The 19,410-nt window shown below is 38.5% G+C and overlaps 1 protein-coding gene across 2 annotated transcripts in view; it reads right to left on the minus strand.

Moving 5' to 3' along the window:
- The window catches only part of slc2a9l2 (solute carrier family 2 member 9, like 2), a 143,227-nt gene that overhangs the window by 79,155 nt on the left and 44,662 nt on the right, over positions 1-19,410 (minus strand). For both annotated transcript variants that reach the window (XM_074681039.1, XM_074681048.1), the window contains 2 exons: positions 4,779-4,966; positions 1,626-1,736 (listed from right to left, as the gene is read on the minus strand). In XM_074681039.1, the coding sequence (XP_074537140.1) occupies positions 1,626-1,736; positions 4,779-4,966 (299 nt within the window). The remainder of the gene's footprint in view (positions 1-1,625; positions 1,737-4,778; positions 4,967-19,410) is intronic.

Below are 19,410 nucleotides of genomic sequence, written 5' to 3' on the forward strand. Positions count from 1 at the left end.
GGGAGAAATAACATGGGGGAGATAGAAAACAGGTAAAAAACAACATCATAAGTATGTTGCACAGACTGTCTCTGTGTTTTGGATAGAGGAGGGGCTCAAGACAGCACACATTGCCCATTGGCGTGATCAGAACATGCTTCAACATTAGACTCCAAACTTCAAAAAAGTCACAACTATTGTTGTCTTTAAAAAACTCTCCAAAGGGCTCTGAAAAGTCACTAAATGGAGCAACAAAATCTTTAATGTGGCAACAATCAGTCGTGGTTTTACCTCCACTTTCTTACCGTGGTCGTTGGAGCTCACACTGAATCTGAAGTGCCCTCAGACAGCAGAACAAAACGTTACAGGTACACCTTGACCCTATAACTCTCTTCTCCACTCATCATGTAAACAACACACACCTTCCCATTGTATCCTTCCTTCGACTTGCGTTTTGCATGCAGATAATCAGAGCTACATACTTGCTTTAAACTGAGCTGTAAAACACAGAAAAAAGAAAAACAAACCAAACTGAGCACATGCACCCCCAACTCAAATTATTTGGCTTCTCAGAACCTCTATAGGAAACTAAATAAACTCACAAAATCTTCATATCAGAAGAAAAAGCAATAATCTGAAGCCTCTTCTCTGCTCTCTCCTCCACGGCACTGGAAGTTCTGAAGACCTTCCCAAAGCGATTATTGTGCTCAGAGGAAACATAAGAGCTGGCTTTGCAGAAGTCTTTTTCACTGACAGGCATGCCTCCATATAGGGCATCACTCTCTGACTGGATGCTGCAACGGCTCAGACTTTCTACATGAAACTTCACAAGCACATCAGAGTTTAATGAGAGAGAAAAGTCGAGCTGAAACTGTTACTGAGGATCGTTCAGAATTGGGTAATAAATCTGGTAATAAAGTGTTTGTTGTGACATTAAAGCACAAAATACTGAACGCAATCATCATCAAGTCAGTATAACAGATGAAATCTAATAAATGATATCTTCCTAAGACACAATAAACTAGGTTAATTAAGTTAACACGTTTCAGAGTTCACGATCAGATGCACTCTAGATAAAGGATAAATAATCAAATAATCGAATAATGAGGCATTGTGCCCGTAAAGTGATCCATGTGTTTCAAAACGGCACACAGAATAAACAGAGGGCAGGTTTTTTTCATGGTAATGTGCTTGTTAAACAGACAAAGCTCTGTTACTGTCTATGTTTGATTAAAGTTATTACAGTGCACATGTGCAGACACACAAACAGCTTAATGTGACGCTCTAGAGGAGAGGATGTCCCATTGCTCTAAAAACAAATCTCCTCCATTCCTGTCTCCTGTCTCCATTTCCTCACGTCTCTCCCACGCATCTCTGGTGGGAGGGACGCAAGTAAACGACGCAAGTGGAGGAAAAGAGGATGGAACATTGGAGCTTTGAGACGCACCCATAGACTCTACAACTAAGTGATTGATTAACTGGTGAAGATTTCTGTCCCTCTGGTATCAACATGTCTCAATTGTAACAAAGGCTAAACACTCAAATGAACTAAACAAGAGATCAGAGTGTTTTATGACATTAGCTTATTCATATGTCACAAACATGTAACGAATGATGAAGGATCACAGTTTGGCTCTAATACTCACAGAGACGATGGCAGCTAAAGTCTCGATGGCCCCGGTGCTCAAAGTGATGTAGGGGATGATATTTTCAGCAAAACCTGCTTCTCTGAGGATCCCGCTGGTGTAGTACCAGATCTATGAGAGAAACAAAAATGTTTAATTATTGCTTTCAGAGATGAGCGTCATGTTTCTTGCTTCCACTTGTTAAAACAATTTCAGGAAATCAAATCATTTGTTAATTTCATGTCAGTTGTATTTCCAACACCGCCTTTAAAAGGAGAACTCGCAGGGAGTGATGATATCCCAGAGTAACACTGCTTGTCATCCCAATCTGCCTTGCTCCATCAATCACCAAGAAAACTGCCCTTGTGATATTCCAGAGCAAACATGCCCTGAAAGTTTTGCAGCTTAGTTTGCTTTGCTAAAGCCGGCTCTCGGTAGATGCTCATAAATTCTCTGAAGCTATTAGAGATGGTGTTTGTGAATTGGATTTTATTTGCTGTGAGGCAAGGATGCTCAGGCAGGGGCTAGGTGTATGCATAATTTAAACATGATTTAAACATATGCAAGTGGCAAGAGGGTACAGGAATGTAATTTGTCTCGCAGAGCAGTCGAAGGTGCATTTAATTCTTCAAGAGGTTAAACACATTGTAAAGATTTAACAGCTGCAATGGCTGCTTTATTATCATTTTTCATTTATCCTTTCTGTTTTTATTGTTTTAGTTAGTTTAAGTAGTTATTTATTCTAATAGTTTTCATATTTATTCAGCAGTTTCATAATAAGGTAATTAGTTAGCACAGTTAGCATTTTAATAACAGTTTTTCCCACTGTGGTTTATTACGCTGAGTTTAACTTCATGTATCAAAACAGAAGCCCTGGGGCTTAAATGCAACACTGTTCAGTATTTTTTCCACATTCACTATAACCTCTGACCTGCATTATTCACACAGCAGTGCCTCTTTCTGACAGGTCAAACAATGAATATTGAAAAAACACAACACAAAATATAAGACCAAAGTTTAGAAGTTGTTAGTCGTGACACAGACCGAAGCACTAGTATGGGTGACGCTGTCGCAGCTGTCACCTCAGCATCAGAGCTTTAGTTTCACTGCAGCACAGACAGCCTCTGTGGCATCACTGAGTCATCCTCAGGCTTAAGTATCAACAGGAGTTACTTTACATTTAGCCTGAGGGCGAGTGCAGTGAGGAGAAATGCACTCTTAATAAAGACTTCACAGCGACTGAAATCAAACTGTCTCACGTTCATATCAATTTTTTTTAATTAAAATATAAAGGCAATCAACTTAACTCTGTATATGAAACAGGAAAAGAAAAGTGATAATGATTTTATCTGACTGATAAGTTATCCTGACTATCTACCAAAGGACATAATGAAGAATTATTTTTATATGCTGCATACTGACTAACATGTCAGACAAACGAGTGTTTTTATGTTAATACTTAAATGAAATCAGTTTAAATGACAATACTGCTGTTTGAGATTTAATGAATATGCTTAAAACAGAAGAGAAACTTCACCTTCTTAATAAAAACCCTCATTTAAAAACATAATCAGTCTTTAAAAGGTCACCAAAATCATTTCTCCCACTAATCAGAGTTCCTGTCAAAAAATCATTTCTCCTTTCACGGAAAGAAGGGCATCTGAGTTAATTACAGCGTTTTTTTAACTTTCCTATTGTATGTTTTACAAGCTGCAGGAAAGTTCACCTCAGTCCAGTTGGGGGAAGAGGAGTCATTACTTTTTGCAGAGTGCACTGCAAACCAGGTTTGTCCAATCAGAGGCTGGAGTGACTCACGGTGACTCACTGTGACTTCTCTACAGCTTTCCTTACAGATGACGATTAGCTGCAGGCACAAGAGCTCCTACTCTTTTTCAAGTTTTTAGTGTTACTGCTTGACATAATACAAGCATCTCATTATTTCTACTCATGCTAACAGATCTTAAGGGGAAAAAATACAAATTTATGTTACTTTAAATATCAGACACCAGGCCGCTGCTGTTGCTGCACATACAGCTTAACCTGTGTTTTAGCCTGTGCTCTGTATCTCTTTTGTTTAACCTTCTACTACTCTGTTCTTTTTTCTTTTTTGCACTTTCAGCTCCAGTGTCTACAAAATACAACAAAGAAACTGTTTTCTTTAAGAAGAAGAACAGATTCTCCTTCTTCTAAACTTTCCAGGCTGGTGTAGTGTCGTCACAGGGATTTTTTTCGGTCTACGTGTCATAGAAGGCTTCTTGTTCTCGCTGGAGAAAAAAAAGTCCTGACCACAGATACTCAGGAACATCCATTAGAAACAACTGTTTTTGGTGCTGATAATCTCATTTTTAAATCATGAATGTTTGCGATGTAGACGACCAAACACAGAACAGAGTCCAGTGTAGATGGGAAAAGGGTGAAGACGTGGAAACAGTTAAGAAAGCAAAACAGTCTTTATAAGAAAAATCAACAAAATTGAAAGCTTGAAATAATGAAAGATTTTGTGGGAAATGTTTAAGGGCTGACAAATAGAAGAAAAAGTTCACAGCCTGGATGTAACAAGGCAGGAGCGGCAGTCCCTAATTTATATTATTTTAAGAGTACATTTTTTAGTTAAAGTGCAGAGTAACAGCTAGGTGTCACAGATTATTTGATGTGAAGGAATGAAATAATTCCTAAAGTGTTTAAATTTGGTAAAATCCATATTCAGTGTAAAAGTTTTGACTCCTACGTATGAAAAGTGTTGAAAACTGGGTGAAGTGTTTAATCACAGTTTTTACAATGAATTAGAAAAAAAGCCAAAATTTACTTTCAAAATCCTTGATCTGTGACACAGTGAAACAACAAGAAATAAACTAAGGCTTTTGAAACATGTCCCAAACTAATGATTAAGGATTTGAGTTGAAGTCTGGCGTAGCCATCCAGAACATAACATGAGTCAAGGATCCATCCCTGCTCGCCCTGCCAGCTCATCAGGATCACCACCATTTAACTTTGCTCTACGGATTTAAGTCTTATTTAAATCTGTGACAGAGCACTGGGGAGAACGTATAATAAAGAATATATAATCTCGTTAGGGTCAAAAGAAATAGTATTTTTGATCAATAATCCAAAAATCCCTATAAGGGCATGAGAATTATGTGGCAATGTGTGTATAACATAAGAGCTTTTCCTCACAGCATTGAGGCCACAGAGCTGATAACAGGCCATGGTGACGATGATGGTGATGAGCTGCCAGCGAACAGCAGGACTCCTCAGCAGCTGCAACACAGACGCAGCATGAAGGTTGTCTTGTGTTCGAGCCTCCGCATGGACCTCTTCCAGCTCCTGGGACACATCTTTCTTCCCCAAAAACCTCTGAAAGGCTGTCACATACACACACACACACGCACACACACACACACACACACACACACACACACACACACACACACACACACACACACACACACACACACACACACACACACACACACACACAGTGTTAGAAAATACCTTCTCACAAATCAGTGAAAATAGCCTCAAAAAAAGCAACAAACATGCTGAGATCAAAGTTGGGGATTTATTCCAGAGCAGATTAAGACCTCTCTTTACAAAATGATTATTTTTCCTTTTCCATTTAGCCTTGTAGGCTGGTTAAAGTGACTCTTCATGGGTAATGCAGTCTGAAAACCCAAAGGGTATGAATTGGAGTAGATATGAAAAGAACACTTTGATTTGTGTCTTTAAATACATCAGGGAGAAAGTTTTAAACCTCATGAGCACAGAAAATGCTACACTTGATGTTCCCTTTACAAAGTTTAAAAAAAAGGTTTCCCACTTTAATGTAAAAAAAATAGAAAATACAAATAACAGCTGTCTTAATATGCCAAATACATACTTTGATGAATTTAAGACAAGTAAAAATTCTGTTTTGAAATTTCTTTAACTTCTTGAATGTTTTAGATCTGGACTTTTTCACAGAGAACCACATTCACTTTCTTCTTTACATTTTTATTTGTTTTAAAACTTTAACTGTAAAAAAGATGATTAGTCTTGTAGGAGCCAATTCCTTAGTTTACATGTATATTTATCTATTGCATTATATTATAATTTTAATAAGCTGTGTGTGGTGGATACACTTAATGACTGTGATCTCTGCAGGTGGGGAGCTTAGGAGGAATGTGCTGCAGCCTAGTGGTGTGGCTGACTGAGGCACACAGTCTGTTAGACCTCGCAGGCTTGCACAGTCTGGGTTAGAAATGTTTCTTTTCTTTGACCAGTTAAAATCCAAATGTCTAATAAACCTCATTCTTTACTTTTGAAGCGCATCATCTGGACATCCCCTCATTTTTAACCAGCAACCACAGGCGTCTATAGTAACAGTCGGAGAGATTTACACAAAGGTTTAAAACAAAAGAATACCGTGGACACCACAGGTATTAGTGGCTAAAGTTTTAATATCAGAAACCTTTCTTTGTTTGTTTTCGAGATGCGTTTTAAGATGTATGAGGTCTTCAAAGTTAATATTAAAACAAAAAAAAAACTACATCTGTTACCAAAATATAGAGACAGATTAAGACCTGTGTACTTAAAACAAAAGGTTGTGATGTCTGATTTTATTTTCTTTTTTGTCAACATGAGATTGACATTTGAGTTAAAGAACCTGCATTTTTATTAAAAAAAAAAAAAAAAAAAAAAAAAAAAAAAAAAAAAACATTTTTACCCAGTCTAAAAAAACATTTGCATGTTTAAAGAAGGTTAAAGGTCAATTCTTTTTTAAAAAAACATGGTGTTTACTTTAAATGTGATTAAAGAGTACATTTTACAAAGGTTACAGATTTATAGTTCCTACTCATGTTTCTCTAAACGTAATGTTCTCTTAATTATAACAGCATCTCATAACGAAATCAATAGGATCTAGACCAGTAGCAGTATTTTAATACTCTAACTCAAGACCATCTTGGGCCCTGATTTTCAGGACTTGTGACTCCCTGACATTCAAGTCCTGCTGTCTCAGTTTTGAGTGCTGTTTCAGTTATGTTTAACCTGGGACCCAGGTAAACTCAGGCTTCTGTAATGATATAGACTAAATTATCATCATAATATTTTGGTGTTGATCATACTATCTTGCTATTTTGAAAAATGTCTGGTGGGTTTTTCAACCTGCTTCCCCATTCATGTTACAACAACAGCAGCAGTCACTGGCAGAATGCTGACAGAAAGACTATGTTATCTATTTACTTTTATATGCAAGGATAAAGGACAAGACAAGAAAAAATGAAACTTTGACATCTCTGCTCTGATATTTTGCAGGTGGGCTGTAGATATTTCTGTGTTTATGTTCTGTGTTTTTACACATCCATTAATTGTACACAGTCAGTAGATGTTTGAGCAGTTAATAGTTGAAACAGAAGTCCTCCTCATGGCAAATATTTATATTTATTATAGAGACTTGGTACATGAACTGAAACACTGAGGGATCCAGACTTAACTGGACTGAAGGTTTGGTGACCTTGATCACCACATACTGTTAAATATAATCTATGCTGGATGACAGATGTGTTAATAAGTATAAAAAAGTTCAGTAGAGCAAATAGAAGTACATAGTGTGTGAGATATTTAACCCTGTGGTGTATAGGGGTCACTGCAGTTGACAGCAATTTAAAAGTCATGCTCTCCTAAATACAATGGTCTCTATGGTGGAACTGCAGATCAGCCTCTAGAGTCACATCTCTGCTGTCCCAGTCCTTTGAGGTTCATTTAGTGGTCAGTCATTGTAACTGCTAATCAGTTTTTTATGAGTCAAAGATGACTGCCAGACAACCACACTAGTGGACCTTTGCTAGCATATCTTGTCAGTCGTGCTGTTCCAACAGAACGGTACAGGTAAGAAACTATATAATGACATACAGTATTATCTAAGTAATGGTAGTATTCTATTATTTTTGAAAGTTTTGTTTTAAATAAGCAATTAATTACAACTAACCATGTGTCCATTGAAAAGTACATCATGCAACACAAAGTAACTTCCTGAAAAATATACATATATTTGAAGAGTATTTGAATATAAGAACATGCTTGTGATATGTTAATGAGTCTCTTCACACATTTCAAGGCTTCTTGTCAACACACTATGAATGTAGATAAGAACAGAGAGTGTATGAAATATCATTTTTACCATAGAGGGAACTTTCTGGTGTGGTCAAAGAGATTTGCTGCAAACCCTCAGGCTATACTCTGCTCCTGCCTTGTTCTCCATTTAAAATATGCCTTAGGGGTAAACTGTTCATTCACAAAACATGACATATACTAAATGCAATGCAATCAGCCGTAAACTGATGCAATTTTCAATCCTCTTGCTACAATCCGCTTCTATCGCAAAAATCAGCCCTCTCTGTCAGAGGAGGGATAAAATGATGATAAAATGTGACACAACTGATACTAATGATATGAAAGAGAGAAATGGGAATGGGAGTTAACAGGCTGTAGAAGAAGCTCACAGAGCCATAAAGTGACAAGCAGCTGGAGAATGTCAGGCCAAAATTATTGAGGTAAAGGAAAAAGTGAGCTATTGCAGCTCTTTGTGCTGAGAGGAGAAAGAAAGGTGATACATTCACTTCAGCCTGCAGAGAGTAAGAGTCCCCTGGGAAGGGTAGACTTCATGTTCTGTGGAGTACAACCTGAGCCCATATGAATGAAGCCTTCATGACGTCACCCTTCTGTTCCTGATGCATAGTAATAAAGCCTCTTGTCAGCATGGGGTCATATTGGGATTGCAGACTCAAAAAGCAGGCTTAGTCCCTGATTAGTTCTTGCTCTCTGCTTGAAGGTGAGGTAATTAGTGAAATCAGCTGGTGGAGTTTGTGGTTGGAAAGAAAACCTGCAGCCTCCTGGCCCTCCATGGCACGAGTTTGAGATCCCTGCTCTATTGTATCACGAGTCCACAGTGGCCAGGTGTAATGTTTATATTTTTTATTAAATGTAACCTTTAGGGGGGGATAGTCATCTCAACACCAGGTTATACAGTTAACCCTTACTATGGGTTCACACCAAAAGAGGCAAAAGCAGCAAGCACGCCGGATGTTAATCCATTTCAATGAGAGCCCGGCGTCCTGAGCAGCCAAAGCTTCCTGAGCAGCTAAAGCGTCAAAAGCGGCACCAGATGAGAAGTTGCGCCTCGGTCAACTTTATGGCAATAAGCTATGACACAGTTCAGCAGCAAACGGTGGCAACCAATCAGAGTAGAGATGTCCTTCGACCGAGCAGGCCCCAAAGAACAACGCACGTAACTTTGGTTCCTAGTTCCATCATGGATACCAAAAAGCTCATATATTGTGTTAAGGCTCATCCTTTTCTTTTTAATGTCCGCCTTTGGTTAAAAAAAATGTTGCCTGGAATCGCGTTGTGGAGGTGGTACGTTGTTCTGGTGAATTAAAAAAAATGTGCAGTAATAGCAGAAAATAGCGAAGTGAAGTGTAGTCTGTGGTAAAGACGTAGCCTAGCCTAGCATGCAAGCATTTCTTGCTTCATCTGAATGAGATGACACCAGGGCTCCATACTAACTTTTTTTAGCAACGATCTGAGGTTTATGCCGTGGGGCGCGGGTTACTTTTAATATCAAAAAGTCTCCCCACTAGATGCTTCTGGATCCTTCCGTGGATGGCTTCGTAGCGGACTGTGTGACAGGATCTGAACGGACGCCGGTGACCTGGTTTTCACTTGCTCCGTTCATGACTGATAGATGCTGATTTTACATTTTGTTCAAGCTATGCTTTAAACTGAAGTTATACAACAGCAAGCAGCTGCCGCTGTGAAGAAGTCCGCTGTGCGGCTCCTTTAAATCACAAGTGGGATTTTACTTTGACATCAGTCACGTGACAAGCGGCTAAAGCGGCTAAAATATTTTGTTCCGTTGGCCGCTTTCTCGGGCATGCTTGCTGCTTTTGCCTCTTTTGGTGAGAATAAACACACAGTTATACACTCTTTATTTTATAATTTATGAATCACATGGCACATTTTGTTTTCCCTTTAGACTAAAAATTAATAATGGACCAGATGAGGTCTTCTGTAACTTTCTTTTATACTTTGTTACATCAAGTTGCAAATGCAAATGCTTAAGCCCACGAAACATTCAGGTGGATGTGGGATAAAGACCACATCAACATGCCTTCAACATGTTGAAGATGCGGAAGGGTAGTATGGCGTGTGATCACACATCTGCAAAACTAAAACCACGTCTGATTATTTCACACAGAGCGCATACGAAGAAGCATCTGTCTGACATGAAGACTGTGAGTTTTGTGCGGGGGTTTATTTACATCTACATCTCACCGAAACTCAAGCTGATCTTTCTCATATAAAAGTCTGCAAGAAGTCAGAGTGAGCTGATAGAGCAAGTAACTTTCTAGCACATTCACTCCAAATAAGTGGGCGAGTGATTATGGTGTTCACCTCAGCAAGTTCTGTTACTTTATATTCTTATCACCTCTTTTGACATTTTTCTGTTATGATGGATGTAGAAATGTCCCTCTACATGATGAAGCAATATAACACGTTATAGCCATCATTCCACAACACGGCTTCTCCCCCTGAATGTGCTGCTCAGCCACCTCTCCTTACCTAAATCAGGAGTATCAAAGGTTGTCAAAGAATGATAATCCCTGGCTGTGAGGTATATTTGTAAATGTGTGAAAAGTGCTAAATGTATTGGAAAGAAATGTCTGAGTGTACATGGACATGAGTACCCCTTTGCTGATCAGACTTTGGGTGTTCTTTACTTGTGCATGTAAACATCCATATCCGGATTTCAAAAAAACAGAAAAAGCTTTGATCTCAGTTATAAAAAATCTGTTTTTGCTGGGAGGAGAACTCCAGAAGGAAACAGCAGACTGTGGCACCTCTCTCCCCAGTTTCTGACAGTTGCCTAACAGAAACAGAGAATAAAGGACTCCATGGGATGCACACTTTGTACTGTGCTTCTGCAAGCAACCAACTTGAGCACATATAAACTATTCATGGGTTTAAAGACCAACCTATAAATTACTCCCCGTCGTTTGTTTTTAATGCTTTTTCTTGCTGCATTGTGATCTGACCTGTGTTTTTCACATCTTGATGAATGCATAATCACTGTCTCCACATGCTTCATTTAATGGGAGGAGAGCTGAACATTAAGAGTTTTGAGTTAAAAGTTATAATGTCCACAATGAGATGTTGGCATTTAACAGAGTAATAAGCCATGGTGCTCTCAGTCACCAGGAAGTAAGAGTTCATTATGTTCACAGGGACAGGAATAACCAAGCTCCTCTGTGCGCATAATAATGTCACATCTTGATGAGGCACACACCTGGGTACCCAAGTTATTATAAATGCAGTTAGCGTCAGAGGTACATGTGTGAAAAGGGCTCGGGAAGTGTTCTGAGATTTAAAGTTAGATGTCATTTATGGAGATTACTTGTTGAGTGTGTTCTCCTTTCAAGAAGAGGGATAAACATCATGCGTCACAGATTTCTGTATTTGTGTGTCAGCGCAGCAGCTTGATATTTTTCTATTTAAATTACTAAGAGAAAATTTAAAGCAACAGATTATATGTGCTGCTATGAAGTTACACAGTTTTTGAGTGTGACTGCCAAAACTATTTTGAATGAGAAACATGCCGTTGAGCTAGTAAAGAAGACATGACTCTGACATACATGGTGGTGGTGGTATGTGATGAGAGGCAGTGTCCCCATGGAGGCAACCCATTTTATTTTCCCTTCAGGCAGATGGCTGGCTCCACTTCATGTCACCCATGTGACCTGATAGCACTCAAAGAGCCACAAGGCAGAGAGAAGATTAATGTGGCTCAACAAGGTCCCTCTAAAGGACCAAACGTCCTGCCAATTCAATTGTATCATATTTGATACACAAGCTTTTCAGAGCTCTGAATCAGTCTGATTAAATTTTCTCAGGTAAGATAATAAAGAAGGAAAAATTAAACCTTTATTCACACATCCTCTTTTCCTCTATTTATTTAGTTTTTATAATTTTTTTTATGAAAACATCTTGATGTGGTCATAGTAGTAGTAGAAGTTAGTCCTGTTATTTGTTGATCTGAGTCCAAATCACCACACATTTAGGCACAAAGGCTTAAAATTGTTCAAACTGTGTAAAACAGTGTGCATCACTGGGGCACTGATATAGACCAGAGGTCTGGGCTGTGTGCACCATCAGGGGAACTTTGAGTGAACTTTGACTTTTAACTGTATAGTTCATCAACTGTTGTATTGGGCTGTTCGCACAGGTTGTTAAAGTGCAAGGAGTTCAGGAAGTTAGTGAGCAGTTTCTTGCAGTAGTTAAATATTTCTGAATTTGATTTTCTTAAACTTGTACACTTGTTTGACTGACCATTAGTCCTCTAGTTTGAGTATTTGTTAGTTAGCCCAGAATGAGCCATTACTGTCACTTCCCAAGGTACAAGAGCACTTCCTCTCTGACAAAGACACTAGGTGCGGTTTTCTCAGCATCATTAAAATCATTAGAAACTTATGCTCCCAGTTCACTTACTTCTGCTGCTGATCCACTCTTACACTCTGGCATTGTCTCTGGAGTGAGATGGTTTTATGAATATCAGCACAGACAACCACAGCTCGCCACAGGTGATCCTCCAGCAGTTCAGACAGAACAACAGCTGGTACATTTCTTCATTAAAAAACTTTCTGCACTGATTTGTTTGTACAGTCAGAGAGACTGTTAGGATAGACAAATTGAGTTATACTGATGAACAAAAAAAAGAAGAAGTTCTTTGGTGGAAACATATTGGTTTCTCTGCTCTGTTAGCTCTGTAAGTCAACGCCCAGCTCAGCTCAAAGTCCTGTGGGCACATTATAAAAACTCAGTGCCATAAAGGTTTTTAGATGTGACCAAGACTCTAACCACAGTGGACCATTACACATTCTACAGGATCAGAGAGGGGTTAACAATACGTAAATCCTTAATTGCTCTAAATTTTAACACTTTCTGCCCCACAGATGTTCTTTTTCAACGATGGCACGTCATTCATAAAACAGTGAAAACTGCAGAGTATTTTTTCTGCAGTGATGTGAGCAGCTCTGGGTTTAGAGTGTGAGGCATTGGCTTGTCTAAATGTCAAAGTCGCTTATTGTTTTCTAACCGGTGTGCTGAACAATAAATTAGGAGCCTCTTTTCTCAGCACAGAGTTCTGTTTGTACTGGATAAAATCAGAAACTAAATACACAGCAGGCTAAAGATACCAACAGCATCACTTAGCTAAAACTAAACTGTTATAACAGTTGTTTTAGTTTCCTTAAAGAAGTTTAACTTGTAAATTAAATTAATGTATCTTATTTTCTAGATCAAGTTAAGAGCTTGTATTGACTGCTTTTTGGGGCATTGAGCGCTGTGATTCAAAGAAAAAAAGACAAACCAGGCTGCCCATATACACGCAAAAAAAAAAAACTCATTGGCTTTGGTCTTTGTATGGAAATTGTCAGTAAAAATGAATGAAATTTCCCCCTGGCCAGTGTTTCATATGTAAAAAGTGACTCTTTGAAAGTGTTCATTCTGTTTTGTGAAAGAAAAATTGCTTCTTTGATTTTTTTTTTACTGATATGGCAGAAAATGTCAAAAGTGCATTCCCAGGTTGTAAATGTGAGATATTTAAACTTGTATTGCAGCCAAAAGCTCAAAAAGTTGTGATGCAATCCCTAAATTCAATCCCACATCCCCTCGCAGCCAAAGTCCTCTGACCTTTACTTCCTGCCTTCAGCCAGTCTGACAGAAACAAAACAAAATAGAATAAAATAAGCAGTGTGGAAAAAAAAGGTAAAAAAAAAAATAAAAACAAAAATGCAGAGCATGATAAGTCATCATGACTCATGTTTGTGAATGAAAAAAAAATAAAGTTTAGATCTGCAAAGGCTTACAAAAGACCAGAGTCAGAGTAATCCCGAAGGATTGTGCAGTTTGCCAGTTACGCTGACAGCCTTTAAATGATAAAACTGTCATCTTTGCCCTCTGTAACCTTTGAATGGCGAGCGGGACCACTGCAGATATACAGCATGACAAAAAGGGGGATGAGGTGCCAGAGAACATGCTGTCCCTGTCTGACACTGTGTGATGATACTGTGACACTACAAGGCCCCCCTCCCCTTATAATTTATGTGTGCTGACAACAAATCCCAAACCTCAGCGCTGTAACTGAAGCCATCAACAGGGATCCACAACGCTGATGCGACTCATGCCAGCAAAACGTTGGCTAGCAGCAACGGCAGGGAGGGTGTGAGAGGAGACTTGGCCAAATAACCTTTTGACAACAACTCATCTCTTTCTCAAGGAGTTGTTCACTCCGACTCTAATTGTCTTACACTCAAAATATGACTCAAGTGAAAAGTTCTCCCACCAACTATTACAAGAACGTATCAGCCACTTAGGAGAAAAATAGAGTCTGAACGCAGCTTGACTTTGAACTGAGTACAAATGTGTGTGGATGTAAACATGTTTGATTTATTAGGTTACTGCTTTCTCATTTTCTTTTGTGTCATTAAGGGAGAAAATTTCAAATTAGTCGAGCAGACTCAAGGTTGGGATTATTTGTTGAGAGTGGCTACAAACAGTGAGGGATGGCAAACGAGACACTAAACTGAAGTGCTTGACTGCAGGAAGAACAAAAGATCCTTGAATAGCAGACTCTGACACAGAAGTTTGCAAATTAATGGCTCTGCACAAAGTTGAAATTAGTTTTCAAAAGAATGTAATTTCAGGGATTCATTGAATTATTTATCCTCCAACCTTCTCATTATGCAGATAAAGTGTACCACAATCATTCTGTTAAAAGTGGCACCATAATGACTTGACTTTGATGCGGCAATGTCATTTTTAAAAATACTTTGTCCAGACGCACTAGGAAAATAAACTGATCAATGCAATTCAAAGCATGCCAAATCCATATTTGGCAGTTTTGTTTTGTTTTTTCAGAGGTAAAACCCATGCTGGCCATTACGTTTGAAAACCAAAACCTTTGTTTCTGGGCATCTACACAAAACCATGCATGTAGTGTTTTCTAAAATCTTCACTTTGGCTGGAGTTTTCAGAAAAACTGACCTCTAAACTTGTTATTCTTTTTAACTTGACAACCCCTTCTCTGTATATTAAAGACGCTTGGGTATCGGATGGGGTGATTTTATCTCAGCTACTCTATGGAAACAGGGACTGGCTCGGATCAAACTCTGTTGGATCTATGCTAGACTTCAACTCATTCAATGCAAAGTCGTTCACCTGCTACACTTTTCCAAGTAGGAATTTTCCTACCTGTAATAAATGTAGATCTGCTGATGGGACTTTGGGGCACCTTTTCTGGTCCTGCCCTGAACTCAAAAATTTTGGGGATAACATCTTTCATCTCTACAGTTACTTATATGCTATGCAGTTGATTCCTGATAGTCTTCTTATAATACTGGGATGCTCAAATTATTCTCTTACCAATTCAACAAGCCCTTATGTTTGGTATGGTTGTAGCAAAACGGGTTATCCTGAGACAGTGGAAATCGTCTTCTCCTCCATGCTACAAAACATGGTTGAATGGCATGGTTTCCTGTAGAAAATCCAGCACACTCTGTTGGGCACTCAACAAAGGTTCCTGGGCATTTAGGGCCCCTTTATTGACAATATCTAGAAGGATAGGCGGCAACCTCAGGACCAACCGCACTGAACTGTTTCCCCTTGCATTATATTTTATATGTGGTGCTTTGAACAGTCATACTTTGATACTTCAACTCTCCCTGACCTCTTTTGATCATGGTCACATGGACTCAATCTATAACTGTATGGTCCTCTTTCGGACTCTGGTGTTAATGTAAGGACTGACGTGCCTATTTATATCTCTGTATACTTCCTCTTATTTGTTGATGTTAGCTGTTTTTTTTGTTTGTTTGTTTTTCTCTTTTGTTTGTTGATTTGCCTCTTTTTTGTTCTCTGGTCTTTTTTTGTTGGTGTGTCGCTTCTGTGTGATTATACTTGAAAAGCCATAAATAAAGTGGGGGAAAAAAAGATAACATTGTTTTTAGTGACATAAATCTGTGGTTTCGTGTGAATGACAAGCCTAAATGTATAAAAATATATTAGGTTTTCCAGATACCCGGCTATGCGTGGCCTCAGTGTTTATTCCTGTGAATGATTGAGCTGCTTTTGGCCAGGTATTTTTGTACTCTGGAAGTTTCCTTGTTCTTACCTGTGCTTCCTTGTGCTCTGGTGTGCCTCGCTGTTTTGACAGTAACTTTGCCTGTGTTTCCTGCGTCACCTTGATGATTATTTTTCTGGCCAGCCAGCTACCTGCCTTCCCTGCCTGCTGCTTTTTGAACATTAAACGGTTTAGTTTTGGATTGTAGACCTTCATCAGTCTCTACTTTGGCATTTGATAGAACTAAAACCCAACAGGAATTGGGAAATGTTTTTCCTTCTTATCACGACAGAAAAGCAAAATTATAACTGACTTGCAAATATACAATGCAGTTTTATTTCATTTACACAAATCTGCTTCCAACAACAATTGATTCTGTCAGCCATTTTAAATTCTATTTTATTTGAGAGCCTTAACCATTGGTGCAACTCGTATTTTGATAACTGTTGCTTCTCATATAACAAGTTAAAAATGTAATGCTAGAGGGGTTCAAACTCAGTCAGGCTCCCAAAGTGCTGGGGCGCTGCTTATACAGCAATCTGATATAACTACAGAACTTCTGGCCTTAAATCATGTAAAGCTATCTAAAAGCTATCAACAAGACAACAAGCCTGAAAACAATGAGCATCATACCCAGTCTAATACTCAACACAAACTGTAAAGGTTTCTTTTTCCTGGGCTTGTAATGAGAAATAAGTCGTTAGGTCAAATTTCAAAATCTCTCCAAGAACCTTTAAAACACCTTTGAAAACACACAAACCACTTATTTTTCTAAAAAAAAAGAAACCACAACAGCAGCTCAGCAAGGTGTTGATAAATAGGCCTCCTGCAGGAAAAATTGCAGAGTTGTTTCACAAAAAAAGAGGACCAGCCTGGCTTTTACCTCAGTGCAATACATCTTTATCTGGCAGGGCACTGCTTTGGCTTATAGCTGCACAATCCTGCTACTTTACACTTTCACACAAAGGTTGTGTTCCCACAATAGACTCTCACATGTGAAATGAAAAAGTAGAATAACTGTTCAGATACATAACCGTTCAAAGTTGCACAAAGATTTCTCAAAAGATTATAAAACCCTGCGTGGTCTCTCAAGCGACACAGAGGAGAAATTTTCCAAGTCATCTGTGCACAGCAATAACTTTGCTTTATACCATGGTGGCATTTTCCTGCAAAAATCGGAGGGCTCAGATGCAGATGAGATTATGGTTGTCAAATATTCCTGCGCAAAAAAAATCTTTTGCAAGAGCTTGCACAGAATACTTCTGCTCATGCTAGCAATATTGTTGCCTATGAAAAGAAAAACCTGCTTTGAGCATGCTCAGAAACTGACAGAGCACACAACCAGTGTCATTGCTCTCCTGCTTGCAAAACTTTTACTTGCTAGCTGGCCAGTTGATTTTTTTTTTTTTTTTTTGGGGGGGGGGGATCAGTAAGTGGACCGACCCAGTCATCATCATAGTATCCCTCAATGTTTTGGTACAGTCATGCATTCGAAACTTACCTGAATAAAAGAACTATTAGTTTCACTGACACAAACAACAGCCACTCAAAGAAGAAAAAGACTTTAACCAATATTATTACCTACTGTTTTGCTCACAAGAGTGGAGATAATATATGTGCAAGTGCTGTGAAAGCCCCAGCAGGAGTCTGCCCATGAAAGTTTGACTTGAACACTGCTCCTCTGAAGCTGCCTCCGTGGATACAATCTATGCTGTCTACACTGCCATAATATACAGCTAAGCACCCCACTTGGGCTGGTGACATTAAGGTTGTTGACTTATTTATTGTCAAAAAGAAATCTTGATTTTGTAAAAGCAATGCTACACTGATCATTCATTGGCCTGGGAATTTACCTCGTGTACCTGAAACTGAAACCAGGAATACAATTAGGAACTCAGTGGTTTCTCAGAAGCTGAAGAAAGTCTCTCATTAACTAGAAATATTTTCTCAAAGATCCCAAAATTTGACCCTTCATGTCTCTTCAGGGCTCCACACAAAAAGCAGTTTGAGAAACTCACTCTTCTTTATTAAAACTGGACAGTGAGAGTTGACACACAAGTACCTTTAGTAACACTTCACTGCATATCTTTGTACTCTACATTAAAACAATATGGGACCTTTCTTAATCAACTTCCTGCTTTCTTTTGAATATGAATCATTTTCAAGGCACACTGTAATATCCTGGCTCTGTCATTAAATCACTGTCAGTATTAGTGCCGCATTCTCACTCTACATGTATGCGACACCTGATACGATTTCACAAATATTTTCTAATTGCTCACAAACTGGTGTTACAATTCTAACATTTAAATTCATCAATGGCTCCTTTAATAACACATTTATGATGAGCAGTCCAGCCTTTTTTACATATTCTGAATTTTAAGATGTTCCATTGCATAAAACATCTTAAGAAAAGGCCAAACAAACATTAAGATATACAAACTCAATAATTCAGTGATGACCAACATCATGCTGAGACCTCATGCTGAGTTTTGCACGACTCTGACGTCAACTCTTAAGAACCCTGAATCTTTAGAGAATATCAATCCATAAATCATTTATGCAGCCATCAAAGGTCTGACAACAATCCAACAAAACTGATAAAAGTTGTAACTGACCCCATGCTGTTTCTTCCTGTCACTGCATTTAAACATTAAAACAGTTTAAACTACAGTCACTTCTGTGATGTCAGTCCACCAAAGTTTAATCACAATCCAAAGTCACATCACAGTCTCAGCTGTTTGGTGATTTGTGTGCACATTAATTATTAATCAGAATGTCATATCATTAGTATTTGATCTGAACTTTACTGATTTGTGCATTTTTGAATAAAAGAATTATTAATACATGATGCAAGGCTCCAAAGACTTCTGAAATATCAATGAAGAAGATTTCAATAATGTATGCAGTATTTGAAATAAAGCAGGTACATCCCTGTATCAGTGTGTTACTGTTACAAGGACAGGAGTTGTGATACTTAGTATGTGTGCTGTGTAGTCATGTGACCAATCAAACACAAATACACACCGGCACGCACGGTCAGTTCAGCTGTCGGGTGCAATGAAACAGACTCCAATTGTAGATAAATGAATTTGCTGAGCTGTTTGACGCAGCAGGAACATGGTGTCTTCCTACAGATGGAGGTGAGATTGGGTTAAATACATCTCCCCTCTGTGAGTCATGTCTCAGTCCAGTCTTAACATTCTGACAATAAGGACATAGTGATTTCTATTCTGCGTGGTCTGCACATCTTGATGATATCGTTATCCTTCATTTTTGTCGTGGATACATATTATATCTCTTCTCCAAAATCACTGAACTCAAGCTTCAAAACTTTCCAGTGAATGCTGGAGGAACTGACGTCAACCAAACCAAATAACCTTTAAAACAAAATGAATCAACACCAACATCTGATGGTAATGTAAGGGTGCCAGAGCTAAAATATAAATTTATAGTTCTGAAGACTTTAATCTTGTAAATGTAAAAGCTTATCTTTGTAAATTGACAGCTGCAGTCAATAATTATTTGATGATTTTTTCAAACTGCTCTTTAACCTTGACAGAGGTCAAATATGGAAGTGGTTGTACAGCAACAGGACCATACTGGTTGTGAAACTCAAAAGAAAGATGTTTAAATACCCTTAAATCCTTGAAG

Source organism: Halichoeres trimaculatus, unplaced genomic scaffold, assembly GCF_033239565.1.
Source record: "Halichoeres trimaculatus isolate MK-OKI-2021-1 unplaced genomic scaffold, fHalTri1.1 fHalTri1_scaffold_1, whole genome shotgun sequence".
Lineage (NCBI taxonomy): Eukaryota > Metazoa > Chordata > Actinopteri > Labriformes > Labridae > Halichoeres > Halichoeres trimaculatus.